The 26,232-nt window shown below is 48.3% G+C and overlaps 6 protein-coding genes across 6 annotated transcripts; 3 read left to right on the top strand and 3 right to left on the bottom strand.

Moving 5' to 3' along the window:
* Positions 1–11,836: 11,836 nt before the first annotated feature.
* On the bottom strand, positions 11,837–15,477 carry SODALDRAFT_377839 (WD40 repeat-like protein; the record flags this gene model as incomplete). The annotated part of the gene is made up of 4 exons (XM_028614937.1): positions 11,837–13,975; positions 14,097–15,218; positions 15,292–15,378; positions 15,447–15,477. The coding sequence occupies 4 exons, from the start codon at positions 15,475–15,477 to the stop codon at positions 12,222–12,224; spliced, it is 2,994 nt and encodes a 997-aa protein (XP_028467743.1). The 3' UTR covers positions 11,837–12,221.
* Positions 15,478–15,926: 449 nt separating this feature from the next.
* SODALDRAFT_141640 (nicotinate phosphoribosyltransferase) lies at positions 15,927–17,628 on the top strand. The gene is made up of 3 exons (XM_028606794.1): positions 15,927–16,247; positions 16,326–17,382; positions 17,449–17,628. Exons 1-3 carry the CDS (start codon positions 16,043–16,045, stop codon positions 17,576–17,578), a joined length of 1,392 nt encoding a protein of 463 aa, XP_028467742.1. The 5' UTR covers positions 15,927–16,042; the 3' UTR covers positions 17,579–17,628.
* A 1,696-nt stretch (positions 17,629–19,324) lies between these two features.
* On the top strand, positions 19,325–20,398 carry SODALDRAFT_323232 (hypothetical protein; the record flags this gene model as incomplete). The annotated part of the gene is made up of 1 exon (XM_028609791.1): positions 19,325–20,398. The coding sequence occupies one exon, from the start codon at positions 19,325–19,327 to the stop codon at positions 20,396–20,398; it is 1,074 nt and encodes a 357-aa protein (XP_028467741.1).
* A 1,303-nt stretch (positions 20,399–21,701) lies between these two features.
* Positions 21,702–22,895, bottom strand: SODALDRAFT_309575 (ribosomal protein S5; the record flags this gene model as incomplete). The annotated part of the gene is made up of 4 exons (XM_028609111.1): positions 22,599–22,895; positions 22,478–22,507; positions 22,128–22,385; positions 21,702–21,959 (listed from the first exon to the last, which is right to left on the bottom strand). The coding sequence occupies exons 1-4, from the start codon at positions 22,848–22,850 to the stop codon at positions 21,702–21,704; spliced, it is 798 nt and encodes a 265-aa protein (XP_028467740.1). The 5' UTR covers positions 22,851–22,895.
* Positions 22,896–23,668: 773 nt separating this feature from the next.
* SODALDRAFT_274950 (thiosulfate sulfurtransferase) lies at positions 23,669–24,737 on the bottom strand (the record flags this gene model as incomplete). The annotated part of the gene is made up of 2 exons (XM_028607959.1): positions 23,669–23,723; positions 23,782–24,737. The coding sequence occupies 2 exons, from the start codon at positions 24,735–24,737 to the stop codon at positions 23,669–23,671; spliced, it is 1,011 nt and encodes a 336-aa protein (XP_028467739.1).
* A 577-nt stretch (positions 24,738–25,314) lies between these two features.
* Positions 25,315–26,108, top strand: SODALDRAFT_293560 (putative anaphase promoting complex subunit Apc11). Its single transcript, XM_028608719.1, has 4 exons — positions 25,315–25,608; positions 25,673–25,704; positions 25,769–25,832; positions 25,898–26,108. Exons 1-4 carry the CDS (start codon positions 25,467–25,469, stop codon positions 25,954–25,956), a joined length of 297 nt encoding a protein of 98 aa, XP_028467738.1. The 5' UTR covers positions 25,315–25,466; the 3' UTR covers positions 25,957–26,108.
* The last annotated feature ends 124 nt before the right edge of the window (positions 26,109–26,232 follow it).

The following is a 26,232-nucleotide window of genomic DNA, read 5'->3' as shown; positions in this document are numbered from 1 at the left end:
CGGGGCGGGCGTGATAGATAGGGTATTATTAGGCGTAGGGGTAGTAGTCGTGGCGTTCGTAAACTATATAGGACGTTCGGGTCCTAGGGGTAAGGAGTCCGTGAAAAAGGCCTTTTTAGGGGTTAAGCGGATAACTTTATAAGGCTTTACCTAACTACCGATCGACCTTAGCGTCTCTTCGTAGTCCGCGAGGATAGCTTTATTAGTGGAGAGGAGGTAAACTATAGGAACCTTAACCTCTATCTCTAAAAGGTGCTTTAGGCTTTTCTCGCGGACCTTTTATATAACGGCCTACTAGTTAAATAAGTTAAGGGTATCCGTTTAAGCCGAGGCTCGCGAGATAGGCCGAGTAGTAGTCGAGGTAGTAATAGGTCTAGATATAGGGGTTATCGAATTAGGGGTTAGACCGTTATCTATATCAGTATCGTTAACTATCTCTATAACCCTTTAGGAGCTTTCCGGAGTTATTAGGGTCTATTAAACGGCCTAATTAAGGGAACTAGTTACTTTTAGCGTGGGTTTACTAATTCTACCGCTCCTAGTAATACGAAGAGGGTCCTAGGGGTCGGTCGAAGTATATCGAGATATAGACATAGTATATACTCTAGCTATAATAAAGTTAATAGATCCTATAACCTTAGTAACCCTCGAGGCTTAAGTGGCCTAACCACTCTAACCGGTCTACTACTTCTATGCCTGCTTAACTATATACTTAATTATAAGTCTATTAGTCTTATTAGTCTTATAGGGGAGGATAGCGGGCTAGAAGGTCTTGATATAGAGGTCTACGAGCTCCTTAAATCGGCTATAGAGCTTAGTGGCTAGCTAATACAGTATAAGGCGTTAGTGTGGCTAGTACTCGTTAACTTATAGCTCGCTTTTTAGGCAGGCTACCTAGGTACCGGTCTAATCTATAACTAAATACGCGGGGAACTCCTACTTAACTAGGTTATAGGCGCTATCATGGATTAGGATAGGGTAGTTATCTCTCCGATACCCTTCTTAGCCGTAGTAGTAGTAACGAGTTAGCAGGGGCTATCCGTTATTCTAGGTACCTCTTTACTATTCTAGGCGGTTATCGTGTTATTAGGTCGGGCGGCTATTATTACGCCGGTTATTATATCCAGGGCGGGGTCCTCCGTAGTAGATCTCCTTAGTATACTAGGCGTTATTAGGCTAGGAAGCGGCACCGTTAGCCTAATTAGGGGTAGCGAAGTACACTAAAGCAGTTATCGTAGGCTAAGGGGCGTGCTTAAGGATAGTATAAAAGGCGTTCTTTAGATTAGACTTTATAGCGAGGAGGGCTTAGACCTTCTCCGTGCCTATCCTCTTAGATAGGGCGAGTATTTAGGCGGTAATGCCCCTAACGCCTTTAGCTCTATTATAGATAAGGGAAATAGTATACTTCTTAAGGAGAACGGCGAGCTTATCTATATCCGATTAAGAGGCTATAGACTCCTAGACTATAGTAGGCCGCCTTAAGATCGTGGGCTAGAAAGCGGTATTATTAGGCTGATTAGACTTAGCTATATCTAGTATAGCGTCCTTATCTATAGGCTTACCCTCTACTTCCTAGATATCCGTAGACTACTCGCGTAGTAGGTCTAAAAGTAGCTTATAGCTCTTAACTATCTTTCTTAAGTTAGTGCCTCGAATCTTAAGCTTATTAGCGATAAATATATAGATATCCCTATATAAAATAGTAAGGATAATACCGTAAAGCTCGGAGTCTTCGATAAAAGTGCCTTAAACCCGCTTAGCCTTAGCCTTCTAGATAGTGATTTACTATAGTAAGTCCCTAACCTAATAAACGCTATTAATCTTATACGTCTTATACTTTACCCGAACCTAATGAACCTCGTAAGAGAAGTTAAGTTAGTAGTTAGGATCTAGATAAGAGAACTCTTTAATAAGCTTCTTAACTAGATAAGAGAACTCTTTAATAAGCTTCTTAACTAGATTAGACTAACCGCCCTTATCGGCTTAAACCTCTTTAATTAGGCGTTTAATAGCGGGATAAATAGCCGTATCCGTGTATAGGTTAACGTAGGTGATCTTATCGGCTTCACTAAGACGGTTAAGCTTAGTATAGTTATCGTACTGCTAAAGGAATATAGAGAGGGACTTACTACTAAAGCGGGGAGCTTTAGTAGCGAGGGGATTTAGGGGTGCTCTTAACGTGGCAGCGATAGGGGGTAGGGCTTTAACGACCTCGGTAATAATACTCTCTCGGTCACGGCTTATCAGGGCTTATAGTAGCTTAATTAGGTCTTTAGCGGTAGTAGGGGAAGCGTTCGAAGCGGGCTAGGCAGGGGCAGTAATAGGGGCAGTGTTAGGGGTAGTTATCGAAATAATAGCCGGAGCCGCGGTAGACGTAGTAGTCGGCCTAGAAGCGGGCGGAGGCAAGGCTATAGCCCCGATATCGTGGTTCCCCTAATTAGGGGTAGTAGAAGTGGCAGGCGTAAGAATAGGGGGAATAGCCGGCGAGGGAGCCTTATTGTCGGAGTCGCTAATAACGATAATAGGAGTAGGCTCGCGATACTAAGTCTAAGTATCTATAGTGTTTTAGGTGTAAGTGCGAGGGGGTAGGCGAATAATAATAATAGGATTAGGGCGCTTAGGGTATTTAGGGAAAGGTTCTTCGAACTAATCGTCTAGTAAGAAGATCCTATAGGTATTCTAGATACTAGCTAGGTTATTATATATATTATCTTATCTTAATAAGAGTGATAAGGTCTTTAACGAGAGGGCGGTCCTAGGTTTTACTCCTTAATACTTATCTTCGGGGTCTAGCTTTTCTAACTCACCTTAAAGGAAGAGGCCCCCTACGATTAGGAGATTACCTATTAGTAAAGAGACTATACTCACGGATATTAATATTAAAAGTATTACCCGCTAAGTCTTACGAAGAAGTATCACGACCTACTCACGGGGTCTATAAAGGTCCTTACTAGACTATCGGGTCCTCTTATAAGGTATCCTTATTTCGCTTCTATACTCGGTATTAGCTTTTTATTAGATCTACTAGAGTTTAGTTACCCTAATCCGGGTAACCTACTCTTGGCAGTCTTATCTTTTCTTCGCCGTCGTGCGAGGGTCTATCTTAGTTAGTAATAGGGGTTATAAGCCCTCTATTAAGTCTATTCTATATCCGGAATCTAATTCTATCACGATCTAATCGGTTTCCTCCACTATAATTACTACTTCCGTGGCGGCGGGTCTTATAATTAAAAGTGTTAATAGTTCTTTAACTCTTACCTAAGCAGTTATTTCTTTTCCTGATCTTATTAGGGCTAATCTCCCCTCGGTCTTAAAGCGTTAAATCCTTCCTTAGTCGTTATCTTTATATTCTTCCTAAGGTTATTAACTAATAGTCCGTTTAGGAGGGCCGGAACCTCCCTTAAGCGCCTCTATTACTCTAATCAGGGTCAGAACACTTCAGGGACGCCGAATAAATCCGCCTCTAAGCACTATATTATAACTGGATAAAGACGTAGTAGCACTAGATCGTTAAGATAAAGATCAGATAAAGAGGTTAGTCTAGCGAAACCACGATGCATAACTAAAATATAACTAACACCGCTATAATCTTTAGCGAAGAAGTAGGTCGGTAGTCACTATTCTGATCAGGGTAATATAAGTTAAGCTAGAAAGATACCTTAAACGTGGAATAAGTTATTATAAAAGAGGATAATAATTATATATTAATCCCTCGATAGGGACGTCCCGAGCCTGTCCTTAATATATATATAGGCAGCGGATCCAGCGGCCTTGAAAGGGGGGTCATATAACTGTCTGCCGAACCACTCTAACGCCGTATCTGCGCGGTTAAAATACCTAAAGGCTTTTCTAGTCTACTACTATCGTATTAACGGCGCCGCGCTAGCTTTTCTGTTTCTCCGTCCTAACTAAAATATCACGATATTTTTCTGCCTCCTTAAGTTTATCCTACCTACTATATAACCTCCGCCCGTAATAACGCCGCGTTAGTCTTATTACCTCCTTAATCGCCTCTACTATCTCCTACGTCTATTATAGCGGTCTATCGCGGAAGGCGGCTAGCTCGCGTCGCGGCGCTATAGCGTCTATAATATTAATAAGGTCCTAAAGTATCTAGTTTACTGTCTAGTCGATTACCTTTAGAGTAGGGGGTATTTCTCCGTGGTCTAGCCTCTAAGCCTCTCTTTAGGCCGTTTCGTGGTTTAGCTTCCTCTACCTTTATCCTTTACTAACAATACGCTAGCGCGGCTACGCCATGTTAATATTAATCACCTAGACTATATAGTCTAAGCCTATTAGGTCTAGATCGTCCTTTTAGTATATATAGGTAAGGTCCGCCGAAACCTAGGTAAGGTCGAGTATACTATACTATTAATTAGTATCGGCCGAGGTCCTAGTAATATATCCTTTTAGGGTTATAAGGTTAAGTTACTATCGGTGCGCGAGCATAATAAGGTCTTCCGATTATCTTTCGTATCTATTATACCCGTTCTATAAGGGGTTCTTTAGATTAAAGTCTTTTATTAGAACGGTACGCTACCGCTCCGGTTCCGCTGCGAGACTATATATCGGGGTCTCCTACTCTCCTCCCTTATAACGTAGTAAGTATACTACCAATATACTTATCTCTAACTATTATATTCTAACTCTAATTATAGCCTAAGCCTCATCGTCGCCCGCATGCTATGTAAATATAGCGGCTTCGTGCTATTTATATATATAGAGTAGGGCGCGCCTACTCCCCTATACTATCCTATAATTATATCCCCTTAGGTAAATAGGGTTCTTCCTTTTATCTAACCCGGGCTCCGTTACCACTATCACGTTATACCCACTACAGTTATAAAGCGCCTGTTATACTCTATCCCGCTATCCCCCTATATTCTACTAAACGATTCTAATTATTTACCTCGGGCGGCTATACCGCGCTCGCTTCGCTCTATAGTTACGTCTTAGGTATAGCCCCGGGGTAAGGGGTAAGGTTTTATAGGGGCTAAAAGGTAGTATTAGTATTAGAGGCGAGGAACCTCGTAATATTATTATCCTAGGTCGTAAAAAGGGCGGTACGTGATCTAAGGAGGATATTCCGCGACCCTAAGGGGTATCCTTTCTGTTTCCTCTTTTTCTCAGGCGGTTTAGAGACTTCTACGGTATCTTACGACGCGGCGAAGGCACTACGCTCCCTCTCCGCCCTATACTTCTCGAGTTAGCTAAGGTTAAATCCCCGTGCCCTATTAGTATATACCTCCCTAGTCCGCGCCTTTTCCTTCGCCTTATTTAGGCACTTATCGTTAAACGCCGTGTACGGCCCCTTATAGGCGGCGTAGCGCCGTTTCTTCGGGTCTGTCTTAGCCTTACACGCCGCGAAGCCCCTTTAATACGCTAACTCTATACCGCCGTAATACCCGTATAGCGCTTCTATCGCCTAATACTAGCCTGCTTTATACCCGAAGTTAAGGCACTTAAAGTACCGTTATAGGGAGATCTTAGGGTTATAGGGTTCGCTATTATAGTATTTATAGTTAAAGAAGACTCCCTCCTTTATTAGTTATTCCGTATCCTTAAGGCGGGCGACCTTAATAATTAGTAACGCCGCCCGCGCTACTTTATTCCTGGGTTTCCTAGCCTTAATCCGGGTAATCGCCACGTTATTCTATAGTTAAAGTTTATATAGCACCGTATCGGGGTTATTAATTAGGAGCTACGCTATCGGTATTCCTTTTATTACCACTTAATATATTTTCTCTTATATTATAGCTCTTAGGCCGAATACGCCTTTAACCTAATTCTTCGTGTTCGCTATCCACTATTTATTCCTATACTTAAACGTAATAACCACGTCGCCGCTTAGGAGTCGTCGCGCGGCTATTACGTTTAAGCGGCAGCTAACTTAGTTAACCGCCTTAGTAATCTCTTATAGGGTCCAGCTTTTAAGGTCGGCCTCGGCGTCCCTATACCGGACCGTTAGTTCTCGGGCGTATTAGGTGGGTATAACCTTTATTAGTGCTATCTTAATACGTTAACGCTACGCGGGCGTGCTCCCTACTACCTAAGCGTAGGTCTTAGGTCCTACTACCCCGAGTAATTCCTTTAGTATACTCTTAATCGCTAATTAAATCGTATTAGTAAGTCCTTCAGTTATAAGGAGGGGTATATCTCTACCGGGTTATTAGCGTAGCGGCTTCCCTATAACGGTCTTATAGTATTACGTTTAAAGGATTTTCTATATAAGCTTTAGCGGCTCTTCGGCGCGTGCCCTATTAGCTAATAGTCCGGAAAATTAGGTGCGTAGTTGATATAGTACGCCTTTAGTACGCCCGCTCGGTGCCTAAGATTTTAATAGCTCCCTCAGGGCTACGCGCCCCGGGTTATTGCTAGTTATCGTATTCTGGGCGCTCTATAGTAGTATACTAGTATCGCTTTCGGTTAGCCCTGCGGGCCGCCCTATAGCGTGTAACCCACCGCGCCCTTTACGGCCTCGCTACGATATCGGTCTCCGGTGCTTATAAGGGCGTAGAATCCGAATCCGATATTAGAATTAATTTTATCGATAATACGGCACCTTAGGGTCACTTTTGGCTTGACGATGCTCTTTTTTTTCTACGTTAATAATATATTAATTAAGGGAACTAAGCGGATAGACTATAAAATATACTCCCGAACCTAGGTATACTAAGTTATATCTCGATATATATTAGAATACCGCTCCCTATAACCGTTTTAGCGCGTTTATTAGGATCTTTAAGAGCTACCTAAAAGCTATAACGGTATACGATATATTCTTATAATAAAGGACGAATATAGCGACTAGATCTACGTACTGCCTTTAGCTTCGAAAAATAACGTTACGGTTTATAACGCGCTATAAGCCTTCGAATAATAGGTTAATCGGCAGTTTATATTATATATCTATAAGATACATAATAATAATAAGCCCTTAATCGTTAATCTAGTAGGGGATTTAATAACCTAGCTATAGGCGAGTAGTTAAGGGATCGATATAGAAATTACACCGCCTTATACCTATAAACCGAACAGAGGTAGCGAAAAAGCCGGTTAACTAATTATTATAAAGTCTAATACTATACTTAACGGAGTAGGAATTCCACTAGATAAATAGCCAGAAAGTACTAGAACGGTAGCGTTATTATATAATATAAGTCCCTTATAATAACACGGATAGAAATCCCTAGTAGAAATCCTTAACTTATACTTTAGAGATAATATGCCGATTCCGGTAAAAGAGTATATAGCTAACCTACGCCCTAATTAGAGTGGTATTTATACCTACGGCTACCGCGCCTATCTAATAGCGAGGGATAAGGAGGCTAAGAGGAATAGAAAACTATATAAAGTTTAATTAAGGGGATATATTAGGCATCTTATAGGTTATATTACCTATAATATTTACCGAGTATAGATTCTATAGCTTTAAAAGGTTATTATAACGCGTAATATATAGTTTAACAAGTAACTATTTTATAAACTATAGCTTAAAGAAGCAGAATAGATCCCGGAGCCTAAGACGAGGAACTAGCTTATAACTTATAAAATATAAGAAGATAAAGATAACGATTTTATCCTATAGGCCTATCCTCCGGGTAGATTAATTAATAGCGTACCTTCTAAAGAATAAGTATAGTCCACGGGTTTGAATTTAGGGGTAGGAGTAGTAAAGGCTAAATTAGACGCTTTATCGCTACTACTAAATATACCTAGTATACCCGAACCGCCCGTAATAGGACTCTAAACCCCATGCGTAATACCTAATCCTTAAAGCAGGAATCTTTAGGTTATAAGCGTAAAGCCATAGTCTTTGGAGGAACTCTTAATTAATAGTTCTTCCGACTAATAAGATAACGGAGCGGCTATATAAAAAGATACCGTAATCGATACGCTAGGATTATATATACTAGAGCTTAATACGGATACTTCGATGATTTTAACTATAGAAAGAAGTACGTAGGCGACGGTATAGGGACTAGCTACCCCTAATCCGCACCACGGTATTAGCCGTATTATAGCGTTCGGATCTAGACCACCTATCTAACCGACTCCTAAGGTAACCGCCTACTAAAGGAAAAAGAGTATACTAGTAAAGGAAATAACGCGTGTTAGCGTAAGAATCACCGATCGCCGTGCTTAAGGAAAGACTATTCGGATTAATCCACGGATATATTAAGCAGAGCTAGATAAGCCTTTAACTTATACCTTTTTCTTATCTAATTAATAAGAAAAGCGCTAGGATAGGCTAAAAGGGCTTCTAACCTTTAATTTAATAATCCTCGGAGTAGCCGATACTAAAATAAATATCCGTTTAAATACTAAAAGAGAGGCTATAACGTTATTAAAGCCCTTAATCGATAGCAGGGTTTATTGCGACTACCTAAAGGCTATACTAAGGTATTAGCGGGAGCTTACTAACTACCCGATACGTAAACGCTTTAAGGAAGCCGCGTAGAAGGAGGTAAATAAGCTAATTAAGAAGCGTATATAAAAGGAAATTAAGCGCTTAGAGGCGAAGTTAAAGTCTTTTCCGTTAAAGTAGGTTTTTACCTATAAGTTCGACTAAGACGGATATCTCGAATAATATAAGGCACGCTTATATATTTAAGGGGACTTATAGGAGAGCTTAATAATTAAGGGAACCTATATAGTAACACTTACTATACGATCTTTTCGTATTATTATAGCCCTAGCTACTTAGTTTAATCTAGAAATTAAGTAACTTAATATCGGTAACGCCTTCATTAACGCCTAAAAGAGTATAATAAGAACGCCTATTATATATAAACTTCTTAATAGATTTAAGTAGCCTAATAAGTGCTTCCAGCTCGATAAAGCACTATATAGACTACACGACTCGCCTAGACTATAATTCTAGACCTTCGCGGCCACCCTAATAGACTTAGGGATAAAGGCTAGTAAGGAAGAACAATGCCTATTCTATACTAAGGCTTAAGACGTAATCGTTATCTTTTTTATAGACGATATTCTTATATTAATTTATAGAGATAGTGCTATAAACGGCCTTAGGATTATCGAAGGGATTAAAATAAGGTTTAAGGTATCGGAAAGGGGGAAGCCGATTAGTTTTTAGGTATTAAGATGACTCGAGATCGCCCTTAATATAAGGTTTTCCTCTCCCACGACTTATATATCGAAAAGATCGTAGCTAGGTTTAAATTAAACGCTCTAAATACCTACCTAGTAATCCTTATTCTTATTATAAAATACCGGAAAAGAGAAGACGAAGCTACCGCTTAAGAAATTAAATCTTATTAAGAAAAGGTTAGATTAATACTTTATATAGTAGTTATAATACGTCCTAATATAGTATTCGCCGCCTTTATCCTCTCCCGCTTTCTTAGAAACCCTTTTCCCGAGTACTATAAGGCGGTAGACTAAGCTATCCGCTATTTATTTATAATAAGGGACCTCTTAATTTAGTACGGATCGAGTATTAGTTTATAGGCGATAGTTATTATAAGCGACGCCTGTTTTATAGACGATTTGGATATACGAAGATCTTTATAGGGTTACCTTATTAGCCTATTTAATAGATTAGTTATATATAAAGTAATAAGGTAAGTAACGGTAATAACGTCTATAACCGAAGTAAAGCTACTCGCTTTAGAGTAAGTGGCGAAAGAAATAATAGGTTTAAAGCGTCTTTTCGTCGAAATACGCTTTAATCTAGAATCTCCTTAGGATATTTATTATAATAATACGTAAACAATACGCCTAATAGTCGATAATAGCTTTAGGATTAAGACTAGGCTTCGCTATATAGATATATAGCGCTTTTAGGTAAAGTAGGAGAACGTAAAGGGATTATTCAGAGTCTTATATCTTACTACGAATTTAATACTAGCAGACGGATTAATAAAAGCACTTCCACGATAAAAATTTAAGAACTTCCGAGTATATCTTAATATAATTAGTATATAGAGGGGGTAGAAAGAAGTAGTTAAAGTCGAAATTCCCGCGCCCTAGGTATACCGCGTGCTAGCGGTTTAGTTAATTTAGTAAGAAAAAGGGTATATCGTTATCTTAATACTATAACACTATACTAAACCCTAAAAGTAAATCCGAAAATCCTAAAATATAAAAAGGAGTATACTAGCTAAATTACTAAGCTCTATTAATACTATCCTAAGTATTATCCTGCGTAATATTTACGCTATTTCCTTTAGCCGGAGGAGTAATAATAAAACTATTTTCCCGTAGAATATCTATTATAACCCCTATAAGCTAGGAGGTAGAGGTAGTAGTTAGCGTACTAGGACCCTAGTTAAAAGCTCCTTTAAGCTCCGCCTCCTTAAAGAACTTCTCGTTTTCTTCGTCCTCTATTAATTCAATCATAAACTTCACTATTTACTTAAGTTTAGTAAAGAACTAGGCGAAATAGTTAGTTAGAGTATTCTAATTTAGAAATAAAGCGATAAACGCACCTTTTTATTATTATCGCTTAAATCTTTATTAATTTTTCGGACTATAACGTAATCGAATAAAATTTTAATTAAGGAGATAAGGCCGGAAAAACTATAAGTATAGGTTAGCGGTCGTAAAGCTTAATAGCGTATATATCTTTAAGCTAATACGAAATAGAGTAAACGATTATAATCGTAAAACGCCTTAAATAGGGGGTAAAAACTTATAAAGGGTAGTATATATAGTTTTTATCCTTATACTTTTAGCACCTATTAGAGCGCCTAAGGACGGAAATATAGTAATTAAATAAGGGTTATTTCCTAGAATAAATACCCTTTACGTACTCTAGGCAGGGAGGGTCGAATAAAACCGGTATAAAATTATCGGCGGTATCCTTATTATTATTATTTCTATTACCCTTAGTAGTCTTTTAAGGAGTTAGCCTAGAATAAAGTAGGGATATCGTAGACTAACACGCCGGAATAACTTATAGAAGCACCTTTCTTAGTGCCGGCCTTACCCTTATTCTTCTTTACACTATTAGCCGAAGCTTTCTTAGCGGCCGCGGTATAGGTGATAATAAATAGAGTAGGAGGAGCCTAAAATAAAGCTACTAGTTAGTACGCGCTACTAAAAATAAAGCTCCGATACTTACTATATCGCTATTATTATTATTTTTATTACTATTATTTAGAAAAATCGGTAAAATTAGATTAAGATCGTTAAATTCCTTAAAAAATAACGGAATAAGAGGTTATAAGAGGGAGGATCCAAAAGCTCTAAAACGCCGGTATAACGCCTTTAATTTATCTATAGAAGGCCCTACTATCATCTATTTACTACGGCTATTACTAGCACTTTTCCTTTATTATTTACTATAATTATTATAATTTTTATTATTTTATAGCTTTTATTCCTGCCTTTTAACTCGATATCAGGGGTATTACACGACCCTTTAAGGCTATTTTAAGGTTAAAAACAAGGCTACGTTAAGGTTAGGCTAAGTAATCGTTCCGCTAATCACGGTATAATAATTAAGGGGTACATTATATTCTATTATATAAGCCACGGTATAATAACCTCCTATTAGTTAGAGGTGCCCTACTATCCTCGCTTAGAAGGTGGCAGATATATTTAGGACATGTATACCCGCCCCCTTTTTTCTTTCTCTTTTATATATAATATAATTATATATTTCTTGAATCAACGCTCCCTGCAAGCACGCTCCCGTGAATTCAACAGTAACTAACTACCGGTCCGTCCCGTAGCTAAACTTGTCTCGGCCGTGAGCGTAAAAGGGTCGTACGTAGACTGTAAGTCGCAGTCAAGGACTTATATACTAGACTAGGCGTGTCGTGTTCCCCCGAAAGCCTGATACTTCCATCCCTGCCGTCGTGAGGAGAGGAATTTTACCCTAGCACTTCCGTGGAAGCCCAATGTCAGATGGACGACACGCAAACAGGCTGGTTGAAAAAAACAGCCAATATTCAATATGACCCATTTCAAGGTCACAGCGGGCCTTAAGCTATAGACAAAAGTTGCCTCCGAATGTACTGCCTGCGTCTACATGCCCCTGGTTCGGGCTTCATCACGTCCCCCAACCCCCCTTTTCCTCCTTTTCCTCTTTCCGTTTTTCTCACAAGCAAGATAGCCAACACCAAAGTTGATCCATGCACATCACTCAATGTGTCTCCTCCCCTTCGGAACAATACAATGAACAATGAATGCCGCGTTGTCGTAACATGCCAATGTACATGCAGACATACGCCCCTAGCCCATCTCCCCCATCACCGCTCGGCTTCATCGGCAGTGGCATACCGTTCCGGCAAATCCACGTCCCAGATGGGCCTCTCCACGAGAACAGCTTCCACCGGCGGCACGCCTGCCTCTTGACCACCGGCATTAGCTTTGTCCAAGGCCTCGCCAGGGATGTTCAGAGGCACGATGCCAAGAATGGGCCGATACTTGTACGTGTACCACCACCTCTTGCGTCCGGAACCGCTCCTGCCGTCCATCTGCGTGTCACGGTTCCGCAGAGCCGCCAGCTCTCCGCCAGCGCTCCGACCACCCGCGCCGCCACCGCCCTCCCCCTCGGCATTGCTCTCGTCTCCCGACTCGTCCTCGTCGTCCTCGTCCAGCATATCCGTGTCGCTACCCTCCGACGACGGCGGCGCCGCATTCTCGACATCGAGCTGCCACTCCTTCTTGTCGCTCGTGAACCGGTCGACCTGCGCCGGCGCGATCGCGCCGATCGTCATGCGGTTGCCGGCACCGCTCTCGCCGCCGCCGCCGCCGCCGCCGCCACCGCGCCGCTTGCGCTTTTGCCCCGCCTGGGCGGCCAGGGCCGAGGAGCTGCCGCCCGCGTTCGGCTCGCTTAGGTCCTGCGACAGGTCCAGCATGAACAGGAAGGAGACGCCGTACACCCAGACGCGAGCCCCCTGCCAGAGGACGCCCTTGGCGAGGTCTCGCGTGTCGCGGATCGTGTTCGGCAGACGGGCAACGGGGTTGCGCCGTGACCAGGGGGCGAGGGCCCCTTCGACCGGGTGGAAGGCAAGGATATGCCATGAAGTCGTGACGGCAAGGAGGGTGTAGTCCGATGAGGCATTCCCGGACGGGATGTCATTGGAGAAGGAGAGCACGGTCGGAGGCGAGGGAAGCTTGGGCAGAAGGGTAGATGCTGGTGTGTGGAACCACTTCTCCCGTGATCCAACCTCATCAGCTCCGCCGTCGTCGTCGCCGCCGTCATCGTCTTCGCTGTCAGATGACGACTCTTCGGAGGCAGAGCCTGACGCGTCCTCACGACCCTCCTTGTCTTCATTCACGGCGTTGCGTAACACCCACGTGTCAATGTAGCCCGCCAAATCGGCAACAGCTAGCATCCGGCTATCGGGCGCAAAGCTGACGTGAACGATGGTCCTGTCGTAAGTCCCCAAGCCGCCTACTACCAGATTCTTAGGTGTCTTTCGCTTCATGCGCGTCACTGCTTGCGGTCGCGAGAGAATGCGCTCTCCGGAACCGGCGTTACCGCCATGCCCGAGTCGAAGGAGGGAAATCTTATTTCCCGCTTGGACTACGACGAGCCAAGCGCCGTCCGGCGAGATTTGTACGAGGCGCGCCCCGACACCGGCAATGGCCGAAGGGACAACCATCGGCAGAACTTTCATGTCCGACGGCTTGGACGGGTTGCTGTGCTTGAGGTAGAAAGCCTTTACATCCGTCGATGTCGCCACGGCGAGTACGTCGCCGTCGGGGGAGATGGACGCCGACGCGATGTTGGACTCGCCCTTGATCAAGATGGTTTTGAGGAGCTTCCGGTTCTTGTCGAGGTCTTCGCCGGTCATATTCCCGTTGGCATTGTCGTAGAGGCTATCGAACGGCTGTCGCAGCTTCCAAATATGGACTTGTTGGTTCCACCAGCTCATGATCAGGCGAGCCTTCGCCGCGCTTTGCAACGGCGGCTGTTGCGGGAGGTTGGGCAGGGTGCGGTGGTTTTCGCGACCGAGTTCCTTCAGGGGAAGAACAACGGGCGAGGCGTCGGGGCCTGGCGGCGAGAGAAGAAGAGAAAGCAGTTAGCATCAGGAATCCCGGCGAACAACTGGTAACATGAAAAATTGGGGGCCAAAAATAAACAAAAAAATAGAAAGAGAACAGCCGAGTCATACCTCCCGACACAACAACACTCATCTTGCTGCTCTCAAACGACGCCATGGCCTTGACGTCGTGGTCGTGGTATTTCCTGCTCCAGACTTTCCCCCATCTCCCCGCGGTACCCGCCATCCTCTTGTGGAGGACAGTCCTCCGATCCATCCCACCGCTCAGGATGGCCGAGCCGTCAGCGCTGGCAGACAAGCTCAGGACGTCCTGGCGATGGCTCTGTATCCTCTGCATCTGGGTGTAGGTCTTGCCGTCCCAGACGGTAACATGGCCAGTCGAGTCCCCGGAGACGATGTCGCCGTTCGGCAGGCACTTCACCGACCAGACAATGATCTCCTTGGAGCCGCCCGCGTGATCAGATCCGAGGGTCATCTTGCGCAACAGGTTGCCGTTGCGCATGTCGTAGGCGCGCAGGGTCGAGTCGCTGCAGCCGACAACGACAACGTCGCGGGACTGGAAAGCAATGCTGACCATCTGAGTCTTGCGAGCGGGCGATTTGGTAAGCAAGCGCTGAAAGCGGAGTTCCGAGTCGGCGATGGTATAGATGGCCAGAGCACCGTCGATGGTGCCAGCAACGAGGCGCGTGACAGCATCGGCAGGGCCGTGCTGGAGGTGTTGCTGTTGGGCGGCGGCGGCGGCGGCGGCGGCGGCAGCAGCGCTGGCCTTGTGGCCTCCTTTACCCAGAGCAGCGGACGCGGGGGGCTGAGCGGCGAGGCACCAGATGTCACCATGTTGACCGCTGGCGGTTCTTAGGGGTTGACCTTTCTCCAAATCCCACTCCGTTACGGCAGAGGTATAACCAATGCTGAAGAGGCGAGAGCGGCCGGGTATAACGGACTTTTCATGCCCAGCGTCAGGATTGGCTGTCGGCAGTTCCTCGTCGGGCTCTACAACCCAGACAAGTCCATCGATGGAACGATCCTGGCCGCCACACATGACGGTTTCCTGATGCCAGGCGCCATTGAGCGGGTTCCATATCTCGACGTCTCCATTGGCGCGGCCAACAGCTAAACGACAAAGGCTCGATTGTAGGTTTGTCCGAGTATGGGGATGCGAGAAGGCGAGGGCGTTGATGGGACAGGGAGGGAAGGCGACGAAGCGGCAGCGGTGAATGTCCATGGTGATGGACGCTGCGCGAGGACGACGGTCGGCGGTCGGAAAATTCGAATTCGGGGTATCAATGGGTGTTAAAATAGACTGTACAATGTACCCACACGAACCAGCTTGAGCTATCACCGGAGCAGAGAGTTTTGTATGAGCCGGTGAAAGCTGGGCTGAAGTTGTTAGGAGCTGATAAGATGAAGAGCCGTGAGTCGTAGCTCAAGATTTTGACCCGTCCGAAAAATTGACAATTCAACCGCCCAAAAATTTTGTCGGCGTTCGGGGCATGAAGAGGCCGGGGGATGATTAAGGTATGGTCCGTGCACCTCCTGCAACTGCCCCGCCATCCCACCTTCCCCTCCAGCAGCAGCAGTACGGACTACAAAGTACGCCGGTGACGGGCTGATGACATTGACCTAGTGCTCAATCATTTGCGCGGGTTTGGTCACTCGAAGTTCAGCCAAGGCAACCACACCTTGTTAACTCGTGTCACCCCGCCCCCCTCTTCCCCCCCAAGGTGCGTCACATTCCAACGTGTCTACCATATTAAGTTCCTGCATAAGGATATCCCAAGGCGCAAGACATTACACCATAAGGTAGGTAGGTACCTTAATGAATGAAGTACTGCCCGCGTTTACTTGCGTCTCTCTTGACAGGGGAAAAAAAACCTCGATTACTTTCCCCTCTACACGTTTCCACTTCCCCATAGCACTCACACTACTGCGCAGCCTACACTTCGAGCCTCCGTCCACCATTGCCTGTCAAACATTGACAGGAACCATCCACAGCCCACCTACGCACCGATTAACTGGCTGCTACCGTCTCCAGGGTCACGCGGCCAAACCTGACTGCCATGGCCGCCATGGACTTCAATAGCTCTTCGCCCTACCCGGAGGGCGTAATCTCGTTCCTCGACACCGACTTGTACAAGCTGACGATGCAATGCGCCGTCATGAAGTACTTCAAGGATGTCCCTGTTACCTACGCCTTTACCAACCGCACGCCTGAGAAGAAGCTGTCAAGAGCCGCTTTCCGCTGGCTAGAGGAGCAGGTCCAAAGTGAGAATGTTTCGTTCCCTTGCCAGAGTAACCACGTCGTGAGAATGGCCGCTGACCCCCTCCCTATCGTCCTAACAGAGCTCGGCAACATCTCCCTAACTGACGAGGAATGCACCTACCTCCGCAGCCACTGCCCTTACCTGACCTCCGACTACCTCGCTTTCCTCAAGGAATTCCGCCTAGACCCCCGCGAACAAGTCGTCATCACCTTCACTCCGTCTGATTCCGACACCGGTGCCGACTCGGACGAGGGCGATATTCACATTGAGGTCAAGGGCACCTGGTCGCAGACCATTCTTTATGAAATTCCCATGCTCGCGTTGGCGTCGGAGGCCTACTTCCGCTTCATGGACACGGACTGGAGCTACGAGGGCCAAGAAGAGCGCGCTTTCGAGAAGGGCCTCAAGCTGCTGGAGGCCGGCTGCACGTTCTCCGAGTTCGGCACCCGCCGCCGCCGCGACTATCACACGCAAGCGCTCGTCTTCCGGGGGCTCTCCAAGGCCAGCAAAGAAGCCGAGGCCCGCGGACTGCCGGGCAAGCTCACCGGGACCAGCAATGTCCACCTCGCCATGCGGTTCGGTATCCCTCCCGTGGGCACGGTTGCCCACGAGTGGTTCATGGGCATTGCCGCCATCACGAACGACTACAGGAATGCGACCGAAACCGCGCTCCGCTACTGGGTCGACGCTTTTGGCGGACAGCTTGGCATCGCCCTGACAGACACGTTCGGCACGGAGGAGTTCCTCCGCGCCTTCAGCCAGCCCGTGAAGCCCATTACGGGGGACGACTCCAAGCACAAGGCGGCGGGCGGCAGAACCGAAACATATGCCGAGCTCTTCGCCGGCATTCGGCAGGATTCGGGTGACCCTGCCGAATATGTGCAAATGCTGCGTCAATACTACGACGAACAGGGCATCAAGGAGAAGAAGACCATGGTGTTCTCGGACTCCCTCAACATCGAACGCTGCCTGGAGTACAAGAAGATTTCGGAAGACGCCGGGTTCGCGCCCACGTTTGGTGTGGGGACCTTTTTGACAAACGACTTTGTCCGGTTGAAGGACGGCAGCAAGTCGGTTCCTCTCAATATCGTGATCAAGCTGAGTTCAGCGGCCGGTAGGCCCGCCGTCAAGATTAGGTGAGCCAACCGTCCTTTTGTAGCGACGAAATCTAGTGGTCACTAACCCAAGCTTGCTTCCGGTAGCGATAATATCGGCAAGAATACGGGCGATAAACAGACGGTCCAGAAGGTCAAGCAGGAACTTGGCTACGTGGAAAGAGAGTGGAAGGGTGGCGACGAGACGGCACGATGGGGCAAAGACGAATCCAAGTAGTGGTTCGTCACTCGTGGCACCAGCGTTTAGAAGGAGCATTTATCTGGCGACAGACCAAAATACAGGACTCCAGGCACCAGGCACGAGGTGTCAAGGCTTTTACGACCCCATTATATATGATATCTGCCTGTTGCGTCCTACGGGAGTGGGACATTGGATCATAGACCTTACATTTGGGTTGATATTTACACTGCTTCCTTGGTTAGACAGGGGATCCGGCGGACGAGTCACTCCTCTAGAAAGAAACATCCCAAGAGGTTGTCGGCGCATATAATATAGTTGTCTTTTGGTTGTGGTGAGGTCTACCGAACAGAGATTTGCCAGACCAACGAAGGGCATAGACCAGAGAACGAATAAGCGGTGAGAAGAACCGACCCTTGTCTTGTCGCTTCATCCCTTCTTTATTAGCCACGCACTGACTTGCGCACGAGACGAAAGGGAGACGGTTTCGGTTTTGAAGACGTCTCAGGGCTCCCCCTGGATGAGGCCCAGGCCGCGTTTGATCGAAAGGGATTTGTGGGGAACTTTGACGTAGATGACTAAGAAAAGGGACCACTAATTGGGTCTTCCTTGTCTCTTTACGGACTTAGCGCCCGGAATACTCGGTATCCGGGTGGGGCCGTGGGGTTGAATCTCAGTCTCCTTCTCTGACCGCCTTCCAAAAGGGTATTGACAGGCACGGACGTTTTATAACCTCTTCCTGGCTTCTCAGAGGCTCACCCCATGCTCAATGCAACCAACTTCATAACCCCGTGTTCGATGGTTGGAAGAACGACGAGACAGTAGATGGTGCCGCGACGGAGGGCTCGCTCATCAAGACAGCACTCGCCAGGAAAGTCTGCCACTACCTATAGATGAACCGACTCTCGATACCGTGTCCCGGATACCGAGAAGAGGAAACAGATGGTCGTGATGGATTCCGTCCGTCGGTCGCTTGAGGCTCAGGATATGGTATGATGTCTAAATTGCAAGGTACCTGGAGCATCTGGATATCCCACTCAACCCCCTGGACTGGTTCTTGCCCCCTTCTCCACGCGCTTAACACGGGCGATCGTACCGCAATACACTCGAGACAGAGTCTATTCTTGGGGATCCACTGACCCTTCAGAAGCCTCTCTGCTGGAACAGACGATCTGCCTCCTGGCCGGGGATGTGGCAGAGACAGATCGCCAGGGACAAGACATGGGATGACAGACATGAACCAGGGTTGGTTGGCCTTCTCTGGATGCGGCTAGTCGTTCTGTTGGGGTCCATGCGGCAAACCCGTCTTAGTTGTGTTTGATATCATCGTCAACCAGGTAAGAGAACCCTGGCACTGCGTCCTCATGATCCTCACCAGTCTCCTTGGAAACAATGCCAATGGCGGCCCGAACTCCGTCTATTGCTACGTCTCTCCCTTCATCCCATCTTCTATTTAAACATGCCCTTCCCATCATTCCATATGGGTTTTTTCTTCTTCTTTTTCTTTCCCATCCTCATCCGACCAAGCAGCCTTACCAAGTCATCTCCGTCTTTCTCTTTTTCTTTCTTTTTCTTTCAATCTTTCAGTTCTGTGAACTTTTTTTTACTTCACTTCTTTTACACTCTCTCAGTTGCAAGCCAACTATCCAACTACTACCACCGCGAGCCGGTCTCTTCAACCACAATCTTTATAACCCATTTTCGATTCTTTCGTTTTCCATAACCAAATAAACCAACCAAACCAAACCGGAAACTTTGCCTCCCAAAAAAAATCCCTTCGTCAAAATGTCTTTCACCTACAAGATCCTTCTCATCGCTGCCATCACGGCCTACGTCGAGGCCCGTTTCGGTCAGGAACAAATCCCTGTCGCCGCCGTCCAGGCTCTCGACGGCCAGTTCGGCCAGTCAGGCCAGGCCTCCACCCTCGCCGGCCAGGTCCCCGGCACGCTTCTCGGCGCCGCGGACCCGTGCCTGAAGCTCCGTCTCGCCGACAACATCGTCGCCACCCTCGGCAACGACGACGCCGTCCTCCAGGCTGCCGCCGGCCTCGTCGGCGCCGAGCAGAACTTCAACCCCTTCGCCACCGACATCCCCAACATCTGCGGCGACCCCAGCCTCCCCGCCACCCAGGCCCTTCGCGGCATCACCCCGTCTGTTGACCCGGATGTTGAGGATTCCGGCCTGGCCAACCAGCTTGCTGCCCAGTCGCTGCAGAACCCTTTCAACGCGAACGGCCTCTCTGTTGCGGATGTCTTGATCGCCAATGGCTTTACCAACTTGGCTGTTGATGGCCAACCGTTCAATGGTGCTGGCGGCAATGCCGGAAATGGCAACGGTAATGGCAACGGAAACAATGGCAATGATGACGAGGATGACGAGGATGAAGAGGATATCGACGATGAAGAGATTGTCTGCGGTGGTAACCCCGGCAATGGTAACGGCAATGGCAATGGCAACGGAAACGGAAACGGCAATGGCAACGGAAATGGCAACGGAAACGGCAACGGAAACGGCAATGGCAACGGAAACGGCAACGGCAACGGCAACGGCAACGGCAATGGTGCCGGCGGCGCCGACTTCGGTCTCTGCGACCCCCGCATGGACCTCCAGTTCGGCCGTGGCAACCGTAACGCCAACGAGGGCACCTTCCTCCCCATTGACTCTCTGGTCGCCGAGGGCCAGCAAGACGCCCTCAACCCCAACATCATCACCAACCGCATCTGCGACCAGCTCATCAACGTCTGCGAGGCCAACGACGCCGCCATCGCCATCTGCGAGGAGGCTCAGGCCCAGGTCGAGGCTTCTGGCGACAGGAGCGCGGCTGCTGCTGACCTCTTCAACGGCCTCCTGGGCTTCTAAGGTGATGGGGCATGGGAAGCTGTAAGATATATTTTTCTTGGCTCAATGATGGTTGCATCGGACATCGGATCATCACCTTGACCTCCGGACGGAGAAAAAAGGGGCTTGGGATGGACTTCATGGATATATCGTGCCTATGCATACGGGAGAGAATGCGACGGTTGCTCTGTAGGATTAGTTGCATGCTCGCATTTTAAACGACAACATGGAAACGAGTTCGGTGGTTTTGGCGCATATTTTCTTTCCCGCCTGTCATGGCGATCAAGGCTGGGAGTTTTCAATAACAGCGATTTCATTTTTTTTTTCTTCTTCAGAAAACATCTCAAGAAACCGGGCCCTTTCTTCTCGTTCGCGAGTCTGATAGCAGCATGGAGTGACAGAAACATGAATATATTTCCTCAGAATCCTTCTATCCTGGTCACTCCGCAATGCAGTGCACACTCCGTTGATCTATAAGGCCCCCTTCGTGCCTGGCCCAGGTCCGTGAAACAAGAGCAACTTGAACGCAGGGACGCTCCAGCCATGTGCAGACTCACGTCCGGACATAAAATCTGCGGCGCACGCTCTCAGATGAGATTCTCAGTCAGGTAGCACTCTGGTCAAGGAGTGGTTGGTATGTGATCTTGTACCAACCTCTCCTTTTCTTAAATCGCCTTAGAACCCAGCACCGTGAAAAGAGTTGAAGCTGCTCTATCGATCCTAGTGCACCGTCCCGTACCTTAAGATATGAAGAGGCCGAGACCGCTGAGACCGATGTTTCCTGGATCGGAAAACCATACTTTCGAGTTCAGGATCATGTTCTCTCTCCTGGCCCTGTCGTTGCTTGCTCTTCGAACATTGAGAAACGCACCAGGCACCAGGGTCGTTGCTACGCCTTTTCCTCTGCACATCAAAAACCCTCCCCCGTATCTCGAAGTAGGCTGTGCTGCCTTCACCGTTTATGGCGGACTCAGGAGGACTCGCTTATTGCCTCCAAACAAGGGGATGTTCCATCTGGCGGTGGCATTTCGCAAGGCCAAGCCCGGTCGGAATCTCAGTCCCCTCGAGCGCATGCCCGCAGAATGACAAGCATCGAATCCAAGCCAGGAGCACGGCAACTACAAAACGAGGACGGTGGTGAAATTGATCCGGTGTGTGTGTATTTCAGATCCGAGCTAGTCCATAAGCCGTAATTCTCATGCCCTGGCCAACCCTTGACGATGCAGTCAAAATACGCGCAAAAGAGGAACGCCACTCCGTTGGTGTAACAAACCCCTTCCCCTTTTCCCACGTGCCATTCCCGTCCCTACTGATCTCCCTTCCCTTAGTACTTCTTGCCTGCCCTGAGGGTGTCGGCGTACTCGTCCAACGGGCTCCGGACGAGCTTGGTCTCCTTCCAGAGGTTGGGGGTGAGGAAGCCGTAGGTGTTGGCGACGGCGGCGAAGGTGGCCTTGAGGGTGTTCTCGAGGGTCTTGGTCGAACCGGCCGAGGAGGTGTAGGCGTCCTCGACACCGGCGAGCTGGAGGAGACGCTTGACGGCGGGGGAGGCAACGAGGCCAGTACCACGGGGGGCAGGGATGAGCTAAACAAGCATTTCGTCAGTTCGATCAGCTCTCTCTTCGTCTCCCTAATACATCTTCTGCGCATCCTGTCCATCCTGCCTATCCTCTCCCTTGCTCATCCCGTGTCTGCGGGGATTGAGGAGGGGTCGAACCTCGTCCTCGGGGAGGAAGAGGGGGTTTTTACGTACACGGACGGTGACGGAACCGCACTTGCCCGACTGCTTGCAGGGAAGAGAGTGGGGTTGACCAAGGTTGGTACCCCAGAAACCACGACGGACGGGGATGACGCTCAGCTTAGCGATGATGATGGCGGCGCGGATGGCAGTGGCGACTTCCTTGGAAGTCTTGATGCCCAGACCGACGTGGCCGGCGCTGTCGCCAATGATGACAATAGCCTTAAACCGGGTACGCTGACCGGCACGGGTCTGCTTCTGGACGGGCTTGATCTGTTTTTGAGAAATATATGCGTCAGAAAGCATGTTCCCCCGGATCTGACCCTTCCCCCCTCTATTTCGGGGTTTCCAGAGGGCATTCTCACCTTCATGACCTCATCCTTGAGGGTAGGCAGCTAAAAACTCCCAAAATGTAGTCAGTCGTATATTCTACCCTCCCCACGGAACGGACAATGGGGCCCTCTTCTTCTTCGGTCGGTTACGCACGAATTTGTCGACAATCTGGTACTCCTTGATGGGGAGAGAGTGCAGATAGATCTCCTCCATGCTGCTGATCTTGTCGGCCTTGACGAGACGGCCGAGCTTGGTGACGGGCTGCCACTCCTTCTCGTCGGGTCTGCCACGGCCACGGCCGCGTCCACGACCACGGCCACGACCCCGATCGCCGCCACGACCGCGATCGCCACCTCGGGCACCGAAACCTCCACCGCGAGGGGCAACGCTGCCTCGATCAGCCATGATTGTGATGGTCGACTGTTGTGGAAAAAAGGGGGTTGTCGTCGGGGGGTGGTGGGAGGTGTGCTGTCGAGTTGCGGTTCCGTTCAAGTGTCGGCACAAGCGAGATGTCGAGGTAGAATTTCGGCCAACTTTTTTGCGGGGGGCTTCCTCGACTCAACTCTGTTTGGCTCAAACAATTTGGTGTGGTCGCGGGTTACAGTTGCGAGCCCTAATCCCGTGTGGCCTAAGAATTCAGGCGCTCTTATTGGTGCGAATTGGTTATGGCTTGGGACCCACTTTGGTATCGGTGACCACGCTCACCGAGCACTCCTCACCTTAGGTCTCAGATATCAGTCTACCTACGGAGTACGAACAAGCCTGGTACTTCGTGTACAAGTACTCGCCTTCCTCACGGGCTCTACCTAGAATACGCAAGGTACCTTAGATACTGATGCCCCTTACAGGACATACGAGTCCAGGCATATTTTACGGATATATCACAGACAAAAAGCTTGAAATTCTGCCACACACCTAACTTTATTAGTCGCGCTCCCCCGAAGTATTCCAAGGCGCCATGATGGATGAGAATTCTCTGCCTACCCATAAACGGCACAAACAGAAGAACGAGTATAGACTGCCCCGTCTCCTTTTCACAGGCCGTTCCCAGAAATATAGCAGTGAATCCGGCCAATTGTGTCGCCTTCAAGAGGAAGAGATCACCGGAATGTGACCCGGGATATCGTGATCATACAGCAAACTTTCAGGAGGGAGGAGACGATCGCTCATTAGAAGTGACGGGGACGGCAACCTCACTTTATTGGTCCTCCATAACTCCAGCTTCACTCAGTCTTCCTAATCAATGAATCGGAATCAGACACTCGCTGAGCCCATTCCCTATAACATTCATCAGCATCAGTTTGTAGGGCAACGTCCAACAGAAGAGAGCACTTACGTCCAGCTGCCATCGTACACCTGGCGCTTCTCGGGATTACCGTACTCCGCCACCTCGAGCGCAGTATCGAGGACGCAGGCCGAAACTCCGGTTCCACAGCTCGAAATGACGGGTCTCTCGGGGTCGACACCCTTCTCCTTGAAGATGTTTCGGAGCTTGTCCGACGGATAGAACGCCTTGGTCTCGGGGTCGAGAACGGCGTTGAAGGGGATATTCATCGCACCGGGCATGTGGCCCGATGAAAGGCCAGGGCGGGGCTCGGGGTCCTTCCCCGTAAACCGGCCAGGTGACCGAGCATCCAGAACCTGGACACCCTCGGCACCGTCCTTGCTATTGTCCAGGGCGACCTCGCGGACGCGGTCAAAGTCGGCCACCTTGTCCGAATCCAACTCGGGTATCGGGTACGTGCAGCATTCAACGTCGTAGATCTCTCCAGTCTCCGTCGGGAGGCCCTGCTCAACCCAGAGTTTGAAGTTATTCAAGACGTGCACCTTGGAGTGCCCGAAGAGCCGGAGGGTCCAGGCGACGCGGGGTGCGCTGAAGATGCCCAGCTCCTTCGTATCGTAGACGACCACTGTATCATCCTTTCGGATTCCCAATTCGCACATGGTGGCGGCGAAGCTTTTGCCCGAAGGGAGCATATGGGGGTAAGGGCTCCTCTGGTCGGAGACCTTGTCGAGGTCGAAGAACTTGGCCTTGGGGATTCTTTGCTCGATGAAGACGTCGAGGCCCTTTCGTCCGTCGTTGGGCAGGAACCAGGCGGCGCAGAGCGGGACGACGCGCATATCGGTGCTGATCTTGTTGGGCGGGTTCTTCTTGAGAGCTTTGTGGAGTTCCTTGGGAGAGACGAGGTACGAGGAGAAGGAGCGTCGCGTGCCGGTGAGGCCGGGCTGGAAGACTCTGGCGCCCCATTGGGACATGCTTGCTCGAGCCGAGCGGCTGAGGAAGATCACCATGCTGGGCGGGACGTGGTGATGGAAAATTAGGTGACGAGGTAGGTGCTGGGTAGTTCGGAATAGGTCCGCCGCACGATTGCTTTATAGAAGGACAGCCGACGCCGCCAGGCAAAGTCAGTCGCCAGAGAATTCAGCCACCCGCAATGCAAGGTTGAATCTTAATAAGGTCGCTAAGGAATTCGGGGACGATTCATCGCGCCCACGGAATGTTTGGGACGCAGACGAACGAGTTAATGAGGTATTGACAGATAAAAAGATGGTGATGATAAGGAGCGGGACAGGGCACTCGGTGGTTCGTTGGAGTCAGTTGGAGTCTGATTGCAAGGGGGGCGGTTTTGGGGGTTGTCGGTTCAACGGAGAGGACGAAACTCCGGAAGCTAGGACCACCCTACGCACATGTACGAAGCCGGGTGGGTCGCATTAGGTGATCTTCCCTCGCGCTGATAAGGCTAATCCAGATAATCGTATCCGGATTGGTTGCGTACAGGTACGTATCCATATCCGTGCCTCGTGTTACCTTACCTTATTCACGAGCCTCAGCAGGCTTAGTTTTGTCGTTCACTCAATGCCGCTGTATCTTCCATCGATGTCAAGCCCTCCGAAGAGGTACGAAATAAACCACACGAAATTTACACTTACTTCGGAAAAAGCACGTTAGCCCGAAGTGGCTTAAGAAACCGAACAATCCAATAGCCCTCGTCCCTAGGGCAGTACCAAGAGATTATCTCAATGAAGGTCAACATTACACGGTGGGATACCGTCGCGACCTGGCGATGGGATATTCCCGAAGACGACGTCTGTGGCATCTGTCAAGTTCATTTTGACGGCACATGCCCAACTTGCAAATATCCAGGAGATGATTGCAGGCTCTGTATGTTCCACTTACCGGGGTTGGAGGGAAATATGGAGCTGCCCAGCTAATCGGAAGGATAAAGTGTCCGGTAAATGCGGTCACAATTTCCATATGGTATGGACAGGCATTCATCACAGACATGATCTTATATCTCATAATGTCTGACTGGTTACTACAGCATTGTATTATGACATGGATCAAGCAAGACGCAGCAAAGGGACAATGTCCGATGTGCCGACAACGTATGGACCGCTCCCCCAGGCCGCGAGTGTTGGCATGTTTAATACCATACTGACTTGGGAACTAGGATTCGAATGGGCGGACCAGCCACAGGAGTCGACCGTTCAAACCGAGGCGGAGGAGTGAAATTGTTCCTCTTACCAGGTAGTTCGTTCGGTCATGTCGCGTACTTCGGAGGGTGTCTTGATTTTCTTTTTGGTGTTGGGGGCAATCGATGATACCCTGTAGTTTTTACTTCCAATAAATCATGACCTACTGTATGACGACGTCTCATGTCGATTAAGTTGAAGTTGTCTGGTTCCCGTCGTCCGGATTGAGACGCTATGGGTTGTAAGGTCTCCGTATCCCTCTGTTCCTGGGAGTCACGACAGAAGCGCGACATCACGTGCCGATAATGATTCC

Source organism: Sodiomyces alkalinus, assembly GCF_003711515.1.
Source record: "Sodiomyces alkalinus F11 unplaced genomic scaffold SODALscaffold_3, whole genome shotgun sequence".
Lineage (NCBI taxonomy): Eukaryota > Fungi > Ascomycota > Sordariomycetes > Glomerellales > Plectosphaerellaceae > Sodiomyces > Sodiomyces alkalinus.
Note: the sequence above shows the minus strand (reverse complement) of the source record. Positions and strands in the feature narration are given on the sequence as shown.

Excerpts from the sequence above, each read along its gene's own strand:
- SODALDRAFT_141640 (XM_028606794.1), top strand. The coding sequence starts at position 16,043 with ATGGCCGCCATGGACTTCAATAGCTCTTCGCCCTACCCGGAGGGCGTA. Across the intron at positions 16,248-16,325 it reads GCTAGAGGAGCAGGTCCAAA|AGCTCGGCAACATCTCCCTA; the intron begins GTGAGAATGTTT and ends TCGTCCTAACAG. Across the intron at positions 17,383-17,448 it reads AGGCCCGCCGTCAAGATTAG|CGATAATATCGGCAAGAATA; the intron begins GTGAGCCAACCG and ends TGCTTCCGGTAG.
- SODALDRAFT_293560 (XM_028608719.1), top strand. The coding sequence starts at position 25,467 with ATGAAGGTCAACATTACACGGTGGGATACCGTCGCGACCTGGCGATGG. Across the intron at positions 25,609-25,672 it reads AGGAGATGATTGCAGGCTCT|TGTCCGGTAAATGCGGTCAC; the intron begins GTATGTTCCACT and ends GGAAGGATAAAG. Across the intron at positions 25,705-25,768 it reads GCGGTCACAATTTCCATATG|CATTGTATTATGACATGGAT; the intron begins GTATGGACAGGC and ends TGGTTACTACAG.